The sequence below is a fragment of the Caloenas nicobarica genome, chromosome 5 (assembly GCF_036013445.1).
Source record: "Caloenas nicobarica isolate bCalNic1 chromosome 5, bCalNic1.hap1, whole genome shotgun sequence".
NCBI lineage: Eukaryota > Metazoa > Chordata > Aves > Columbiformes > Columbidae > Caloenas > Caloenas nicobarica.
In genome coordinates this window covers 28771238-28791168 of record NC_088249.1, presented here as the reverse complement: position 1 = coordinate 28791168, position 19931 = coordinate 28771238, and the positions used below count along the sequence as shown (strand labels likewise).

Genomic DNA, 19931 nt, shown 5'->3' with positions numbered 1-19931 from the left:
TGTCTGTTAAGGAGTTGTGTGGAACTGTCAGTACCCAGCAATGCTGAAAGGGTGGGCTGGAATCACTGCAAGGGACATTTCCCCAAATGTACTAAAGCACTCCTTTCATCTTACAGTGGTGTAATAACAAGAAAAAAACCCCACAATCCTTGTGTCAAAATGTGCCACTTCTCCAGTGTCCACTGGCTCCCAAACAGATATTTTCAGAATTGAGAATGGAGGTTTCTACATTATGCAGAGAATTAGCACATACTGTTGACACCTGTGTTGCACCATGGTTTTCTCGCTGTGAGTAACTCCATGGATAAAGTTCACATTGAGATGGAAAGAGGTTCTTCTCCTGGTCTATGTTTCTACATCTGTACATCCCTTAAACTTGCAAGCACAGTATATCCTATCTGCACTAGTGGAGAGCTTGGTACAAGCATCTTAGAGTATGTTAATGCAAGAAATTGGTTTCTGTCAAATTCTGTAAAACAAAATGAAAGTGTGTACTTGTCGGACTTGACCAAATACTTTCAAGACAATACATAATTACCGTTATTGGTGTAAGCACTGACTGAACTGGAGGGTCACTGGTGGGCCTGGGGAATATTAATTTGGCTTAATCTGTTGTTGAATGAGTTTCCTTCCAGGAAAGTTATTTCTAACATCACAGCATGCAATAGATTTGTATGTATACTTCTAATTATTTTTTAATAAAAGAAAGATATTTTCCTTTGGCAAAGCTTGATGCATTTCAGCCTTTTCTCACTGTTAACACCGCAGAAACATCAGATTTCTAATTTAAGCCAATGTCAAACTGGGACAGAATTGCAGAAGCTTTGATCTCGCTGTAAAGAATTCAGTTTGAACTTCTAAAAAATTTAACTCTAGTCATGAAATATTTTCTCCAGGTAAACCTTCTCTTAGACTGTTCAATTTAAGTCCTTACAGCTCCACAGAACTGACCTCTGTCCCTAAACAACAAACTTCCTCTCCAACAAACTTTACCATTAGAAAAAGGTAGCAGTATGAGTGGCAAATCAAGTCATCAGTGACATTTCCTGAGAAATTCACAATCCTGACACATGTGAGAAAAATACTTGCTTGTTTGAGTTACAGTATGCTTCAAAATCCCCTTCTTGAGGAAAGAAAATATCTGATCAGTATACTGGGTTACGTGATCATGTAATAAAGAATATATGGAAATACTACTGCAGTGCTAAATTAAATGAATTGCCTGTAAGTAAAGTATTCAGAGCATACCTTCCCTTTTCCATGTGGAATTCCTAAAGGACTGTGTTTTACCGCACCCAGCAAAGCAGCAACAGCAAAGCTGTAGCCAGTTACTGATTCTGGGGAGGATTTCAATGCACTAAGACGTTCAATGCAACGATCCAACAGCAGGGACACGTAGGAGGGCAATGCTACTGCAATACAGCGTAAACACCAAGCTGCTGTTAGCCTAACCGAAATGCTGGGATGAAGAATGACAGAAATTACTGCTTCCAGAACTCCTGAAAAATAAAATGAATAAACACACCTAAGAAATAGGCAAGCAGATTGTCAAACAAGCAAAAATGTATACAGAGGGCTGGTGAACATACCACTATCCAGGTTCTGCACTTCTCTTTAAAAGGTACTACTGATTTTTATTGTGAAATATTTCTTATCACATTTAAATATATCAATACTTTTCAAAAAAGTTACCCTGAACAAAAAGTAACAATATGGAGAAAACCTAACATACAGTTATTCACCAACATGCATAGAAAATATCTGTAAGTGTTCTCAAGGAAGCAGAAATCCATCCAGTGGAAACAGACATCCACTTGAACTCATCCAGAAAAAAAGAATTCTCACTGCAGTTAAACGAAAACAATGAAAGTAGATTAACATACCCAGCTCAATCAGACTGATTTACTATAAACATTATGAGGTGTTGACTTTAAATACAACCCTTAATGGAGTTAAATTTGATACGGATTTTTTTTTACTTTATTTATTTTAAATTTTTCATACTAGTACAGGCCAGAGAAGATACCTAACTCTTAACTCTTTCTTTGGGCAATGCCTGAACATTTCCTACAGCATGTAAGGTAGTCAGCTTCCTCTCTGCCTTTTTTTTTTTTTTTTTTTTTCTTTCTTTTCAGTACAGTGGAAGAAAACAAAAAAGGATAGAAGGACTAAGGTTGTCCAGGTGAGGAGATTGCACACCAGAGGAAAGGTTGCCATAGTCAATGCCAGACAAAGGATCCCAACAGATTTGAAAGAACTGACAGCCTAGCCGTAAGAAATCAGAGAAGATCACAGTGAACAAGGAAATACATTTTGTACTCTGATCCACAACATAATTGATGGCTTGTACCTGCACTGGAATCTTGGAGCAATGGTGCTGCTGTGGTTCCTAAGCCATGGATGAGACTTCCGAGCTCCTGAAGTGCACACACAAGCACGTGCTGACCTGCTGTTACATCTGTCGCACTAATTCTTGTTTCCAAGTTACTGTCACTCATTGCAGTATCTGGTAACACAATATAGGAAGATCCCCATCAAATCATTACCAAAACGAAGCAAACAGATCGAATTCTGTGTGATAAGTTGTTTATACTACCAAATAAGATTTTATCGTTACCATTTTATTATTGACCAAACTGGTTTCATAAAGGTTTACCTTCACTGAGACAAGTACATTTCTATTACTCAGACAGCATAGTAACACCTGTGAGGGCAGGAGGGCAGATAAAATGGAAACTACCAAATTGCTTATCTTTAAGTGATGGGGAACAGTGGCTAGTAAGAACAATGCTACTCTCAGCCCCACCAAAAGTGACTTGAAGAGGTCACGCTTTGACATAACTTGCCAGATTTTACTACATAGTAGGAAAAAAAGAAAGAGAAAGAAAGAGTGAAAAGGAAAGAGTGAAATAGTATGAGAGCAAGAGAGCAAGATGGTGCGAGCAAGGTATAAAGAGGGAGGGAAAAATCTGGAGTTCTTTGAAAGTTCATCTTTTGAGACAGTATTGTGTCAGCTTGGACATTTAACATTTATATATTTAACCAGTATACAGGATGCAGCTGTATAGCAGGGGATGACTGGTTATGCCCACTATTCTCTTTCTTTTCCCCTACGAGGATGATGATGGAAGGTCAGCAGCTTTTTTAGGAACCTGTGTACAACACTTTAACATGCAAGAGATCTGTTTTCTCCAAGAGAAATGCTCATTTTGGCAATTAGGAACAAATGCTTCTTTTTTGAACCATCAGTAATGTCAGCTGCTCTGAACAGGAAGGCAGAATCTGGCTAGACATATATTAACTGCCAATTTAACTTATTTTACAACACCATCTATATTTTATTAAGGTATATATTTATTATTTTATTATATTTGTAATTGGTTAAAACTATATTCTCCAGGGAAGAAGTGTTAAAAAAGGCGTCTACACTTGTGTGGGTACATGCATGCAGAAACACAGACACACACAAACAAATAACCAGCTGAAGTTAAAAACAAAGCAGCCCATCAAAAGCTTTCTACATTATTATGGTAATAGATCAGCACTATATATTCTATTTCTGCAGTCTCTGGATTAGTAAGTTGGACAATCACTTAAAAAAGGAAAACCAGGGGCTTGAATGGATAATCTTGTTAGACCCATACCCACAACTTTCTTCAGTTTCCAGATGGCCTGACAAATCTCCTTGGCAGCTGCAATTTGAGCTTTTTCCCCAAGAAGGCCTCCTACTGTAGCTCGAAGGATAAACGAAACGCAGCGGCGACAGCCGATAGCATCCGTCTGACTCTGAACAGCCTTAGGGTGAGACTGAGACACGAGATCTAGAATATGGGAAAGGAAGGCAGAGAAGTTCCTTTCAAGCCATCTTGCTCCTAATGTAGAGACAAATACCACATACGCCTGGAAGAGATTTGAAAAGAAGCCAGATTTTAGAGCAAAATCATCTGGAAAACCACTGCCAGCTATCCTGCATACGTTGGGTTTTTTTCTTATCTCTGCACATTGCCACAACTAGACCATCACTAAACTGAGATTATTAATACATGTATGCATACATAAATCACATACATTCTCACTTCGGGTAGCTTCAGGTTTTTTTGATCTATTTAAATAATTTTAATTACTATCAAAACTGCACAAGCGATACTGCAGCCTTCCTTCACTGTAAGTTAATTCAAGCTGCTTGCCCATGTTATTTCATTCCAGAGTGTGAGAAATGGCAGTTTACCCTGCACAGGCACTTGTTATGTAAAACATTGTGTTTGGTCTCACTGAACAACAGCTTCCAGCTATTTAACATTCTGCACATGGAACCCAAATTTAATGTATGAATGCATTTTAAGAACTACTATGTTACAAAACTATACCACATAACCCTGAGAGAAATCTGTTATTATAGGCTTTGCATTAGGGAATATTTGCAGCCCTCAAGCACTGCTCTTTATCTCAATGAATTTTAATTGTTTGTCTTGCAATGGAGGTGCCATAAAAAGACTATGTTTGTCACAACAAAGAGAAAGAATGCAGAGTCACTTTACAAACCTAATCACCACAAGACCGTATATTTTGCCACATAATATGCCCCCCTACAAATGTGTTCCATGTGCCTGTGTTAGATGGTTTTTAATGAATAGATGTACTAGCATCAAGAAAAGGGAATAGAAAAACGAGAATATGCAAATGAACACATGAAATTCTTCATAAGAAAGTTCACAAATACTACCCATATCAACAAACTTCTATATTTGCCTCATACATACTTTGTCTCGTGTCTAATATTAACAACTAAATTATTCACGTGGAAGAAACTGAAGTAGTGTAAATGGAGAAATTGTACTATTAGATCCTGGCAGCATCTAATCCTCTTGAAAAATACTACTTAGGCTTCATAATGTACCAGGACATTACTCCTGTTTTACAGATTTGAAAACTGAGGAATTTAACAGGATAAATAGACTTGTGAAGAGTCACACTGCCATGGCTACATCTTGAACTATATCTTGAACTTGGCTGTGTCTTGAACAAATACAAATTCTTCTTCCATCTGTAAGAAGTCACCTTCAGTGTTTTTCTTATTTTCAAATTTATAATAAGCTGCAAGTCACATCATAATAAATATAAAATCTATAACTGCAAGCATTTTCTACTTACAGGCACTGATCTATGCACAATTTCTCGTTTTTTCTTATGGAAAGGTACAGTTAGAGCATACTATCTAGCACAGGTACTATTGTGTTAACATAGAAATGCATGAAAAGGAGACAACCTCCAAAAACCAGTACATATAGTCAAAACACTGAACTGAAATATCTATTCCTGGAAAACTAATAAAACCACCATGTATACAGAACACCCTAGGAGTCTGGCACACATTTTCTAGGCAAATAGCTGCCAAGGTATTATTGTTCCCCAGCTTTTCAGTCTCTCTGCTGCAAGTTAATGCTTCCACCCAGCATGATCTGAGCACAGAAGACAATTTGGGAGCACTTTCTAGCTGTTTCAGTGCAAAGTCTGGCACCTTCTATCAGTAACTCAAGCTAATTTACAGATTTTTTGCACTGCAGAAGTTGGAAGGCACTGAAAAATTCCCTTACAGGTGAAGAGGATGTATCAAACAGCTGTGGGGACTGCAAGATATTAAAATAATGACAGTCATCTGATATGTAAATGTCCATCATGACCTGTAGTGTTGATTCAGAGGTTTAACATTTGGATATCTACATCTTAAAATGTAAATCATGTTTACGATAATCTTTACAGGAAGACGACTGATATCTGAAAAAACTACACTGCTTTTATCAACATGCACTATATAGTCTGACTTCAGTTCTGCTCAGTTAACAAGATTCTATCCTCTAAACAAGTATCCTGGAACAAAGTAAAACAGATATTTGTTTTTTTCCACTAAATTCTGTTTTCCTTATTTTTCACCCACTTGCTTAAAGCAGAACCATTCTTTCAGAATGGGACCGGGAACATTCCTTAATAGAAGGAAAGTACTGCAAGTTCAAAGAATTCTTTGAACTTCCCCCTTTCGTTTCTAGACAAAAGATATCAAGTTCTGAATTAAAGCTTTGAGGAAAGTACTTATTTATATCACTTACTTGAAATTTATATCATGTGAAGCTTTCACAAGCAATACCTATCTAATTTTGAAAATTTCAAACTATCAGATAAACATCAGAAGTCTTTTTTATTTTCTAACACAGCTCAATAAGTAAATCCTTATTTTAAATTACATAAATTTCATCACAGATTCAAAAAAGGACGAAATAAGAGAAAACGAAATAATAATTATAGGAATGTTTAGCAATCTTAAGAAGTCAGAAATAACATAATCCAAACCTGGGTGACTCCAACTCTAACATCTCTGCTGACTGAACTGGTCCCTTTCAGCATATCACCACTGGCTCGTAGAAATCCACAACTTCCACGCAGAAATCCAGTTCCCAATAGCTCCATCACATCTTCGAAAGAGATTCTGCGGATGTTATGCCTGGTAGATGCTAAGAACAGATGTAAATCTTTAGAGGAATAACTGTAAAACTTGTTACATCTTAGAAGAAAAGTTTCGACTCTAATCATTTTAGAAAAAACAATTTGCACAAGTTTGGTAGCACAACCAAATCTAAATATTGTTGGAGTATAATTTCACAACAGAAACTAAGATATTTCAGGACTCATGTGCTCCAGCAAACCACAATATTTCTCCAGTTTTTCTGCTTCAGCTGTCTTTAAATAGTTTAGGCCATCATCTAATATGTATACATATATTTATCCTCTCCCAGTATTTACCATCTAATCTAAGCTCCCTTTACAAAAATGTGTGTATGGCCTCCTCCCACCACCCAAAGCTTCATGGAAGTCCTGCCTCTAACTCATTCCCACTTACAGCCAAGGACAACCCGCTGTTCCACACTCCAGGCAGGGCAGAATTACCATTCTGCTGTGCTTAGGGGGGCAATAACAGGCCCTCTTATGAACAAAAGCATCTCACCTTGGTATTTAATTAGCTCTCCAAAATAATGACAATAGAATATATTTACAATCTTCTAGGAAAATTATTTATCCCTAGTTCCTATTCTGTTGTTTTATTTCTTGATATAAAGTTCATTTGAAATACGTGCTGGGACACGTGATTGAGAACATTGCACAATGACTGCATAGTGTGCAAACTAAGTGACCCAAATTTTCACTGCATTTTTCATTCTCTTTGAAGTATTGCATTGGGGAAAGAAGTGAGAGAATTTAAGATAATCATGTCCAAAAAAAATTTTAAAAACCCAACTCAACATCAGCAGGTTATAAGCTACAAAGCAGAAACCTCAGGACCAGGCAATTCTTCATGCATTGCTTCCTACGCTTCCCTCCCAGTCCCTTCTCCCCCCTCAGCTTCTGTCTCACTTAGCTCTAACCTGTTTTTAACCAAGTGCTTTCCCACTAAAAATAACCAACCAAACAGCTGATGAACTTCTTGTATTTCTAAAGTGCTGAGGTGAGATTATATAACTATATTGCTTACAAAGATTAAAGAAAACTACTGATTTTATAAGGAGGTCAGAGTATTTTTTTTTAACTTCTATTGGGAAAATATAAGTGCTGATTGTTTTCTGTAACATAATAATTGTCTCCAAATACTGGACCAATGGGACCAATACTGTTCAATATATTCATCAATGACTTGGATGAGGGAATTGAGTGTACTATCAGCAAGTTTGCTGATGACACCAAGCTGGGAGGAGTGGCTGACACGCCAGAAGGCTGTGCTGCCATCCAGCGAGATCTGGACAGGCTAGAGAGTTGGGCGGGGAAAAATTTAATGAAATATAACAAGGGGAAATGTAGAGTCTTGCATCTGGGCAGGAACAACCCCAGGTTCCAGTACAGGTTGGGGAATGACCTATTAGAGAGTAGTGTAGGGGAAAGAGACCTGGGGGTCCTGGTGGACAGCAGGATGACCATGAGCCAGCACTGTGCCCTTGTGGCCAAAAAGGCCAATGGCATCCTGGGGTGTATTAGAAGGGGGGTGGTTAGTAGGTCCAGAGAGGTTCTCCTTCCCCTCTACTCTGCCCTGGTGAGACCTCATCTGGAATATTGTGTCCAGTTCTGGGCCCCTCAGTTCAAGAAGGACAGGGAACTGCTGGAGAGAGTCCAGCGCAGGGCCACAAAGATGATTAAGGGAGTGGAGCATCTCCCTTATGAGGAAAGGCTGAGGGAGCTGGGGCTCTTTAGCTTGCAGAAGAGGAGACTGAGGGGTGACCTCATTAATGTTTATAAATATATAAAGGGTGGGTGTCACGAGGATGGAGCCAGGCTCTTCTCAGTGACAACCAACAGTAAGACAAGGGGTAATGGGTTCAAGCTGGAACACAAGAGGTTCCACTTAAATGTGAGAAGAAACTTCTTCTCAGTGAGGGTGACAGAGCACTGGAACAGGCTGCCCAGGGGGGTTGTGGATTCTCCTTCTCTGGAGACATTCAAAACCCGCCTGGACACCTTCCTGTGTAACCTCACCTAAGTTTTCCTGCTCTGGCAGGGGGATTGGACTAGATGATCTTTTGAGGTCCCTTCCAATCCCTAACATTCTGTGATTCTGTGATTCTGTGAAAGCGATTCTTCAAAAAATACTTCATAAATCAAAACTTCAGAGTCTCCAATGCAAACACACAGCCTCAAGAATTTTGAAAGGCAGTTAGCTGGGCTTAAAGGCATATAATTTTGTCATTTGCTGCTTGTTGCACTGAAGATCTTCTGTGATGCCATTAAAAGCAAAACAAATCTCGGCATCCTGTTGTATTTCATTTAGATTATGGTTAAATATTTAGCTTTGGACTCCTATGATTGGACTGAAAATGTCCAGCTGGAATGACATGAAAGATTTGAGATGTTAATTTTGTGCCAGGATGCTTCAGTTGGATCAAGTCTGTCAGCAAAAATGGTTACATACTCTGTCGAGTCAACCAAACTGCATGCTCATTTCTGCTTCTGGTCACATTTGTACTGCTAGACATTCCAAAGGTGGTTCTGATGATTGTGGAAAAACAGCTTGAAGAGATATTCTTAACTCTTTAGTTTGACAAAAAGACACTCCCTTAAAATCTTAGTGTTTTCTACACTACTGAAATTAACTTTGCCTTTAAATTCTCAAGGCTACTAATTTCTCTCCATACGATAACAATCTTGTGACAAAGCCAACTAGTTTTATCAAAAACTTTTCCTTGTTTATGATTTTATAAATACATATGTGAATGGGTTAACACAACAAAACATGGCACTTCACAAGAAAAATGTTACAAAAAAGACCAAACTGGAGATACACGCAGCCAGATGGAGTTTACATTGTGATTTTTAGTCCAAGCTTCAGCAGAACTTGAGAGTTTCTGATCATCTGACAGATTTTTACAGATGAGGAGTCAGCAAACAAAGTACATACTTTACCTGTTGTCTGTTTTGATGTTAGAGCTCTAGCCAATACTGAGCCTAAAAGTTTTGAAACTGCTAATCGTACATCATAATTGGAACCTTCAAAGGATTTAAAACACAAGGTCACAACGCTATCCAGGTCTGTACTCCACATAAATACAGCTTCATTCTGAAGTTCAAGAAGACACTAGACAAAAAAGGGAAATAAATATCTTTTGATGTGGAAAAGCACTCAGTACGAATTTTAGCTTGTTACATAATACACAGGTTCATACTAAAATGACTTGAATTTTTGCTGCCAAGGCAACAAAGAAATAAAGATAAGCAATTTATGTATTTACTGCTGTGTTGACCATCCATTAAAAGAGAATTTTATTTAAGGAGCTTACTTAATAAAAACAGCTATTAGAGCACTTTACCTTTGCAGCAGCACAGCGGACTGCCATGGATCGATCTGTCAAACATGATCGGGCAGCTTTGTAAATATCTCTATGACAGGGGATAGCAGCAGCTCCTAAACCATTTAATATATTTTGCAAACTAAGCATGATTTCGTAACGACCTTGAGACTGAAAAACGAAAAAGAGAAATGTTGAAGTTTTGTAACCCTAAGCTCTTTGGAAATATAAAATGCCAGCTACCGAAATAGGTAAGCAATGGTTTGGGGCTTTTAGACTTCTAGAGATCTTTTTATGCGGAAGTGAGTTAAAGCAGATAACTTGCACTGTAACACTGTAAGCAAGTGAAAACAGCAATTCTGTGTTCTACTGGAAAGTATTCATTAGCAGTTTAAAACTCAAAACGTGAAGTATAAGCTGGAGCAAAAATATTCTCATGAATAAGGCAATTAGATTTTCTAGTTTATCAAGTTCTTTCATGAAACCAGCTTGAGAATAGCTATGATTCATCCTTTTAAAGCCATAATCCATTAACTCTCTAGTAATTATTCGGAATTTAGACATTGATCTGTATCCTATGACTTTCCACAATTTTTTCATATTTTCGTATCATGCACTTTCTCCTATTCATTGGTCCAGCTACCAACAGTAAACATCCTATTATTTTTCCAGTCATTTTTTAAACATGCTGTTCCAATACCTCTGCATTCTTCATTGCTTTAAGTACATTCCCAACGGTGTCAGTAAAACTGTTTCCCAAAATTCTTCCCAATTTTTTGTATAAATAGCCCAAGCATACCACCGCAGCACTAAAACAAAAGCAAATCCAAAGACGCGTGAAAATGAATGCAGTAACAGATGAAAGGGATTAAGACGACTAATGTAATCAATGGGCAAACAACAAAATAACTAAATAGAATGTCCCAAAAATGTAAGTGGATTATCAAAAGGAAAAAAAAAAAAGTCTGTGTGGGGCACGTATGTTCTAGGAGAAATGCAGATACAAGGGTTGGGAAAATAATTTGGATAATACAAGAATTCAGGTAATACAATCTTCCAATAAATTTTACAATAGGAATACAATTTTCATATCCACCTTTAAAACTTAACATTAATCTCTAACTAATCATGCCCTGCATTATGTAGTCTATGGCACTGTGCTACAGCAGATGCTGTTAGAACCAGCCAGGGACAGGTTTATTTACAACCCGATGATCAATAGTAGAGTGTAAATTGTCTAGTAATTAAAATTCTGCCATTTATATATAATACGGAATAATCAATCACCTTGAAGGAAATAAAAGTATAAGCCTATGTCCTTTTCACAGCACACAGATTCTGAATTTAGTTTCCAGGTGAAGTATGTGACAACTGGAGTCTGTGTGCTCATTGGCAACTCCTTTAGCAAAAGTAAAAATTGCTAAACATTGAGAAAAATAAACAAATAAATAGTTGCTTAATTAAAGAGTGTTTTCCTTTGAATACTTAATTAAGGAAAACATTTTGGTTTTATATTGACACACCTATAACTAAACCAATTAATTTTATAAATACAAGGAAAAAAGAAGTTACATCTTTGATCAGCTTTCAGCTCTTTGGCCAGACCTACTTAAATATGCAGTGATGTTGCTCAGCAGTCCCTTCAAGAAAACAACATTTTACTTATTCCCCAACTGAATTCAACTTTCACATAAAGAATTTTAAAATATCATACTAAATACATACTTAATTAGAAGAATGCATTTAATATTAACAGTAATTCCCTAAATGAAAAAGCACAGTAAGGAAAACAAACTGATATTCATTACCTCTTATACCAAAATCCTATTTTCCTTAAAGCAACATTTTTCATTATTGCTTTTATGCAACTCAGTACACGCCAACAGTTTGGATTCTAATTTTGTTCATGGCATAGCTGGGCATAAAATTAAAATTGCACCATCTTACTACTAAATTGATCATCTGATGGTCACAGATACTCTTTTTAATTAGCTTCAAGACTAAATAGTGTATATTCCACATCATAATCCAAAGAAGGAATATTTAACAAATATGTACCAAAAAAACCCCAAAGCAGAACTACCTTATTACATGATGGTATAACCTGCAAACACTCCTACACAGTTGGCTGTGCTGTCATGGACTTCAGTGTTGTAGGAAAGAGTCAATCCATCACTGTTGAACAGCGATTTCTAGCAACAAAGTGGCAATATTTGTTGAGGAGTAACATCTAGTAACCTAATGATGAGAATCCAGCTACTTCTGCACATCAATATTTAAGTTTCTATAAAAGTTCAAAGCACGGGACTTAGGAAGCTCTTCTGGCTGCTTTCCAGGAATGTATCATGACTCTAGTGGTCTACTTTTTTCCACAAATGTTTCTTCTCTAAGTCCAAACTGCATTAAATATTGAGTCACTTTATTTGTCAAATCACAAGCAACAGCCAGCAGTTTCCAAGGAAGCCTGTAAATTTATATGGGTTTTGCAGGGAAAAAGACACTCTGCCCGTGTTTTTTCCTCCCTGGCAGCACACCTCCATTTGGATATACAGCTCTATATAGGATACATTTAACTTGTTATCTCTGAAATTTGGCCTTAGCGATTGTAGTTGGAGAAGTACCAACAAAAATGCAGAACTAAAATACTTAAACATGTGGTGAAATAGCACTGAGATCAGCTATGAAAGTTTGCTGACCGGCCAAATGTTTTCAAAATGCTTATGGTTTAAAAGCAGCCCTAGTGGATATTTTTAAAACTTTGTAACTCAAAGTAAAGTAATAAGCGGTATTCACACTACATAACCTGTTTATCTGATCTGATACAGCATTCACACACACTCAATTTTAGTAGAAGACAAGCACATAAGGTTCTTTTTAAAATGCTTGCCTACAACATTTCCACATTCTGCCTACATGAAAGAATAAAAAGTTTAATTTATAAGGTAAGAGAACAATTCACTAGAAACTTTCTTTAAATGAGTTTCCAGCTGAATCAACACATTGTGAACAATGATGGTGAAGTGTTGCTACCAGACAACATGGACATGTATGCTAAAGAAGGACAGAAGACAAATAGAGACAACACTTTAATCAAGATTTAAAAAGAAAAAAAAAAAAAAGAAAAAAGCAGTCTTTGTCACTGAACACCAAGTATTCTAAGTATGTGCAGCGCGAGATGAAAGATTTTACTCAATAAAGAGTTCTGTAGTTCCAATCATTTTTCTGTAGCCTGCTGTTTCAGTGTCAGTACTACAAGAGATCCCTTTTTCAAGCCTTTTTTGAAGTACACCACGTTACCATTCCCCTTTTCTCCACTTAATCTCTTATTTCCTCTCCTCACTCCTGCTTCCATACCCAGCAGGATTCTGTACACTGGCACCTCTTCCTCACTCCTCCAGCTACTTCTCAGCCTTCTGAGTCTGGATATCTGGGTATCTGTCAGTTCTGTCTTTGTCATTTCTGCCTTGCTGCCCATGGACTCCACCATCCCTCCTTGCTGTCCTGACATCGTCCCACTCCCCCCAGTGCCGCATCTTGCAGCTGAAGCAGGGGAGACCCGCACAACTCCATCCCACACTACCACTCGCCTATAACGTTAATGCACTGCTGAGGAGCCAGTGGTGTAGCAGTAATTTACTTTGCAGGACTAAGACCCTTTATAGCAAACTTATTCTTAACTCAAAAGACTGCACAAGAAGTCAATTGGAACATGAGGGAAACAAAAAGAAAAATATTATGATATTGGAAAACAGAACTGATTCCTTGCAAAAATCTGTTTTCAGGAAACTTCACATGGGTTGTCAAAAACAGGATGAGCATGTGCAGTAAAGTTGGAAGACAGATTCTGCTCTGCTTTGTATACTGTATCATTAATGCACAATGATATTTTACTATCTCCACCTTTAATTTTCTTCACCATGGTGAAAGATGTGCATTGTTTCAGAAACAAAGGTTATTCATAATATTTCTGCACCTTAAGATCTGTTTTCGCGTCCTGCAATAACAGTAGACATTTCTCTGTTCTTTGGCTAGGCTCTAGGCTGTTAGTTACAAACAGTTCAGGTGTTTCTAACTAACTATATCTGGTTTCCCAGCTGGATTAAGAATTGTACTCAATAACTGTGTTTTGCACCTGGAGTTGTACTTCTGCTTTACTGTACTGCTTTACTATACTCAGCAGTATATTTACCTGCTCTTTGTTTTTCAAACACCTCTGTTATCCATTGCTGGTATTCTGATTTTCAATTGCCTGGCTGGAGATCATCAACTGCCTTCTACCCTCTTGCTTCCTGTTGCACACATACAATCCCCATACTACCACATTCTTTGTTTTATGATCTGTCATAAGTTACATATGAAAAGTTTTCTTCAACTTTTTTGTAACAAGCAGCATTTGTTTGACTTGCTGTAAAGCAAGGTTTCCTCAATATAGCAATATGTATTGCAAGCTGCTTTTGTCCCCTCACTTGAACAAAAACACAAACCAAAACCCAGCCTCAGTTTACCCTATTACAATAAAGTATACTATGGTCATTACAGTTCTGACTGACAGCAACAAGTTTAGCATTCCTACAGTCCTAAATAAATTAATTTGGCTTAGCTTTCAAATCACTCAAGGAATTTATTTCCAGTGGATCCAGCAAATACTAGCTAGCTAGGGCAAATTTTGTTCTAAGATACACAACCTACACAGACTCGCATCCATCACCAAATTGCCTCTGCGTTAAATGCTTCAAAGGTAATGTGTTTTTAAAGCATTTTAATACGATTGACTTTATATTTATGTGAATCATAACAAGAAACTTCTAAATAAGGAGGAAAAATATATTTTAAGCTTATTAAATTTTCAAGGGCAATTTAGGTTGTAAAGCACTGACCAGACTTCCCTCCCCAACATGCAACTGAACTTCTTACTCAAACCTTTCCAGTAAAGACACAGAAAGGAACACATAAAATGCTACCCAATTACTTAACCACTCATAATTTTGCTCTCAAGGCAGCATATATTAAAGGATTAAAATAAAATTGTTATAATACCTAGAGGGAAGGAAGCAATTTGAATTTTGTTTCAGGTTTCAGATCAATTCAGTTTCTCTGTGTAATACTCAAGTCTAAAAATGTTGGAGATGTAATACCAAAGAAAAAATTACTTTTACAGATGGATACACCCACAATAACGATACTAATCAGGGAGGCTCCCAAATTCTGTGTGTCATATGGTACAAGCTTCAATGGGCAGAAACGAGGGCGCATACGCTCTGCTACATTAAATTCTCAGCGTGTAAATCTGTCTCTCTTGTTATTACTGCATTCGAAGTTTGGGGTTAAAAAAGATACTTACAGTTTCGTAGGCAGATAACTTGGTGAATCATCTTTACTCCGAATGAGTTCATTGCATTTGTCAATTGTTTGGTAAACAGAAAAAGTGTCTCCAGTGCTATAAAGTACAGCTAAATTCTTGGCAACAAGCCGTCTGGTAGGAGGTCCTGGTGAATTGTTTAATAAAGAAGTCAACTGTTCAACCAGTATCTTCTGGTTTTCCCTTATATCAGCCTGGAAATAAAAATCAGTAACCAGTTATATTTCAGTTAAATTTAAAAGTTAAAGATAATTAATGCTAATTCTCTTTACTTTTCAGTATTACCATTCTGATAATCTGACATTCTTAATTAAAAATGAACATTTTATTGCACCTTTCTACTTATAGCCATCTCAAATACATGATTATTCTATTCTTGTTTTTTTAAAAACACATTTTTCAGAGCATAATTATTTCTAGTAGCATTTCAGGAGTATTTTCCCCACGGCACTTGAATCATTATATCTGGCTAAAACAAAATTGCCATTTCTTGCTTCTTTTATGCCCATTTTAAAATAAAACAATTTGTAGAAATATGGTAATTTAAGTAGTAAAGAAGAACTTCAGCAGAATTTCAAGAAGTTGAGCATTAGAATGGAAAAAACTTCCCTTCAGATAATAATGTATTTTAGTCTTCTCAATTTTTAAATCCTCTTTAAAAAAAAAATAAAGAGCCTGGCTCTGTATTCCATTTACATATTTTAACACAAATAACATAACTCTTCATAGCATTATCTAGGTTGGTTTACTGTTCACTACCCACGTATGTTATTTAATATACATTAAACAGTGAACAAAACAATTGAACAGCTGGCTGGAAACATGATTAGGAAAATATAAAGCAAAGAGAAAGTTGTTACATTCTTGCTTGCTAGAGCACAAACAAATAATTTGCCATGCTAGGTGGAAGGATGACTGCCGTTCTTCATCATCAGGACGCAAAACCTTGCAGTAATAATTTGAGTTAAAAAATAATAAATTAAAAAAAAAAAAATCACTTAATGCTTATTTCTTGAATACCTTTCATTGGATAAGTGGCTCTGTCCCTTGAAAGACTGTGACCAAAAACCTGTAACTTTTAGAAATTTGCTGCTAATACTGCTTTCATTGTGTGTACATAAAAGACATGAAGCAAATGAAACTGAAAACTGCTCTTTGTTTTTAAACAAAATAACAAAAAAGACAGAGGGAAATAGCTCTATAACATGCTTTTCTTGTCAAGTCTCATTATACTTACTCTGCTAGTCACTGGTAAAAGTTTTTCCAAAAACTGTAACCATTCAAAAATGAACTCTGCTTTTTGAAATTCACCAAGCTGGTTATACGCTTCTTCATTAAGGAGCAAACTGTGAGCTAACTCCATTCCTTGAAATTTTCTTCAAATACCGTAGAATAATGAAAAAAAAAAAATATATATATATGTATATATGGTGACTGAGTCAGAAGTTTAAACACCTAAACGGAAAAAGGAAAAAGAAAAAATTACTAGCAAGTCAGCAGTCATATTATACTTACGCTTGACTTTATTAATACTAAACTTTCAAAAGAAAACTTAATATTAAAAAATAAACACAGTAGTTTTATTTAGGTGGCTTTAGTAATACTTAATGGTTTTGGAAATTAGATAATGGCATTGATGTCATTATGAATTAAAGTTAAATATACTTCAGAAAAATAAGAGGGATTCTCACTGAGCTATTTTTTCTTCATCTTGTTTTGCATGAGCGAGGTTTACTAGTACTTGATCATGTGTATACCTGAAAGTAATGATCATGTGCCCCCAAACATAATGACTTTTGCAACCCAGAATTAAGTGCAGCAATAGCAGTAACCTACACCTAGCAAACTCATGTTAAGTGCATTCACAAATAGAAATGCCAACATCTTATTCAAACACTTTATCTATTTTCAATGCCAAGCAAGGCATAAATAAAAAACAGAACTTAATTACTGAACAAACCTCTAATGCTTTAAAAAAACCACCAAAAAAAAAAAAAAACAAACAACAAAAACCAAACCAACCAACCAAACAGAAAACAACCCAAACAACAACAAAAAAACAGACAAAACAACACACACCTGAAAAAAAGGATGTTTCAAAAACTATATTTTACTTATGTATCTCAGACTGGTTTGGGAATTTCCACATTGTCGATATTCATAACTAGAAGCATTGCCCCACTATTTAAATGTCATATAGCCTCAAACTACAAAATATAATATTCTGTATGCTTTGCAAACAAAAATAGTCAAGGAGATTCTGGTAAAATGTCGACTGTAATTTAAACTCCCAAACAAATTACCCTTTCTAGAGGTCACTGAGGTTGCTGAACACACATTTTTTTCCTGTGCAGTAACAATATTATAGTGTAAAATGATCCCTCAAACAGTAAATGTGCAATACAAAGCAATGGTAAATAATTCAGTACTCGGATTGTCATCAACTGCACAGCAGAAGGTTATCTTTACTACTTTCTATACGATTTTATGTAAAATTTACTCACAGAGGAAATCAGTCACATCTAATTTACTATAATGAATGGTCACTTCAAATGTACATGAAATCCCAGACAGGCTGACAAGGCACCACACTGTAAAATGGCAACCGAGGATAAATATACATACCTAAGTATACCTATATGTATTTAACCTGCCTAGGTACAACAGATGTTCACAATTTACCAGTTTCCTCACTCTTAGAACACTCACAGAACTCAACTCTATCCTCACATTTTCTGAAACATACAAAAAAGTAGGATTACATATGTCATTGAATATTTGAGTAGAGTTTCATCACTGCTCAGCATGGAAATTACATGAACAGGTCACAAACCCTCCTTTGTACCTCACCCAAGGCCTGTCCCAATGTCCAGTACATCTAAATCACCTACTACCACAGCAACTGATTCCACATACGTACAGAGCTGAGGATTACAACTCATCCCTGTTTTCCCCAGCTGAAAAGATCACAGTTCATTGTCACTTAACTTACCCAGCAGATAATTTCTCCTCATTGTAAAAACTGTCTCTCTGCTGCTCCAGGTTCTTAGACAAAGGATGTCAAGAGCTTGATTTTCTAGGAAAACAGTTAACACAAAAATCAACTTTTAAAAAGCACGTGAAATACAAGTGTCTGTTCTACAAGAAAACCCAAGAATTCCAAATTCTGCCATACTGACAATTTTTATTAGCTAATAGGTCACCAAAAGGCACTAAGTTCCATAAATATTATTGGCTGCTTATATATTGCATTCGAATTCGGCCGACTCATCATATTCACCATGCAATTTGATTCATTTAACTACAGAAACCACCTTTCTTATTTGTGTCTTGTTAATTCAGATTAATTCTAAAACAAACAAAAAAATTAAGCTCAGACAGCATAATAGCATCGTTATTTTCTAGGATGATGATTTCAGTGCCTTCATCTGACTTGATGTATCTAAAAAAGCATAGGTGGAAAATATTTATTATATTAATCTGGAATGCTGTCACGAATGACCATGTCCTTGTCATTAAGTCATAAGAATACAAGAGCATTCATGTCTAAATCAACAACCAGCAGAGCTGGCAAAGGTGACTCAACTGTTTTGAAACATTCGTGTACAATACTACTGATACAAAAAGACATGAGGATTATCAGTCCGTTCTCCCAGCTCCCAGACATAATTTTAATATTAGAATCAATGGGCGAAAACTTTCCTTTTAAACTCCATTCAACTTGAACTTCGTCTGGCAGGACATGAAATACAGGTTGCATGCTATTTCAAAAGCAATCAGTTTTCAAGCAGACTTTAAAACAATGAAGTTGGGAGCGGATTAAAAGTACACGTAGATTTCAAAGTAATCTAAACTGCTGTCACGCTGGGGAACCAGCGTTCAGCCTGGCAAAGAGAAGGCCCAGGGGGACCTAAGAGCAACCCTCACAAGGACAGAGAACCAACGAGACAAAGACAGGTCCTTTACTGAAGTGTACGGGAGGGAATAATACCAGAAGTATCGTAATTAGAAACGGGGAAGGTTCCAACTGAACAGAAAACAAGCAGCATAAGGATTAGCGGCCACTAGGACAGATGCTGAGAGGCTGCAGAACACCCTCAGGGGTTTCTAAGACCAGGCTGGACAAAACTCTATGCAACCTGGTCTGAACTCACAGTTAAATCCTTCTTTGAGCGAAAGGCTGGACAAAAACTTGCGGAACGACCTGTCAGAGAGCACTGTAGGGGAAAGGGACCTGGGGGTCCTGGTGGACAGCAGGATGACCACGAGCCAGCACTGTGCCCTTGTGGCCAAGGAGGCCACTGGCATCCTGGGGTGTATTAGAAGGGGGGTGGTTAGTAGGTCCAGAGAGGTTCTCCTTCCCCTCTACTCTGCCCTGGGGAGACCGCATCTGGAATATTGTGTCCAGTTCTGGCCCCTCAGTTCAAGAAGGACGGGGGACTGCTGGAGAGAGTCCAGCACAGGGCCACAAAGACGATGAAGGGAGTGGAGCATCTCCCTTGTGAGGAAAGGCTGAGGGAGCTGGGTCTCTTTAGCTTGGACAAGAGGAGACTGAGGGGTGACCCCATCAATGTTTATAAATATATAAAGGGTGAGTGTCACGAGGACGCAGCCAAGCTCTTCTCGGTGACAACCTATGATAGGACAAAGGGCAATGGGTACAAACTGGAACACAGGAGGTACCATTTAAATATGAGAAGAAACTTCTTCGCAGTGAGAGTGACAGAGCATTGGAACAGGCTGCCCAGGGA

General features: G+C 37.1%; 1 protein-coding gene across 6 annotated transcripts in view; it reads right to left on the bottom strand.

Annotated features, from left to right (window-relative positions):
• Positions 1-19931, bottom strand: part of HEATR5A (HEAT repeat containing 5A) — a 68276-nt gene that overhangs the window by 39838 nt on the left and 8507 nt on the right. For 5 of the 6 annotated variants that reach the window (XM_065635705.1, XM_065635706.1, XM_065635707.1 and 2 more), the window contains exons 2-11: positions 18173-18256; positions 16418-16635; positions 15163-15374; positions 10522-10630; positions 9843-9992; positions 9439-9610; positions 6346-6506; positions 3645-3900; positions 2351-2506; positions 1249-1499 (exon numbers count right to left, since the gene is read on the bottom strand). In XM_065635705.1, the coding sequence (XP_065491777.1) occupies positions 1249-1499; positions 2351-2506; positions 3645-3900; positions 6346-6506; positions 9439-9610; positions 9843-9992; positions 10522-10630; positions 15163-15374; positions 16418-16543 (1593 nt within the window). In that variant the 5' untranslated portion in view covers positions 16544-16635; positions 18173-18256. Of the gene's footprint in view, positions 1-1248; positions 1500-2350; positions 2507-3644; positions 3901-6345; positions 6507-9438; positions 9611-9842; positions 9993-10521; positions 10631-15162; positions 15375-16417; positions 16636-18172; positions 18257-19931 lie in introns of those variants that run through there. The other variant, XM_065635709.1, reaches the window with a different exon arrangement.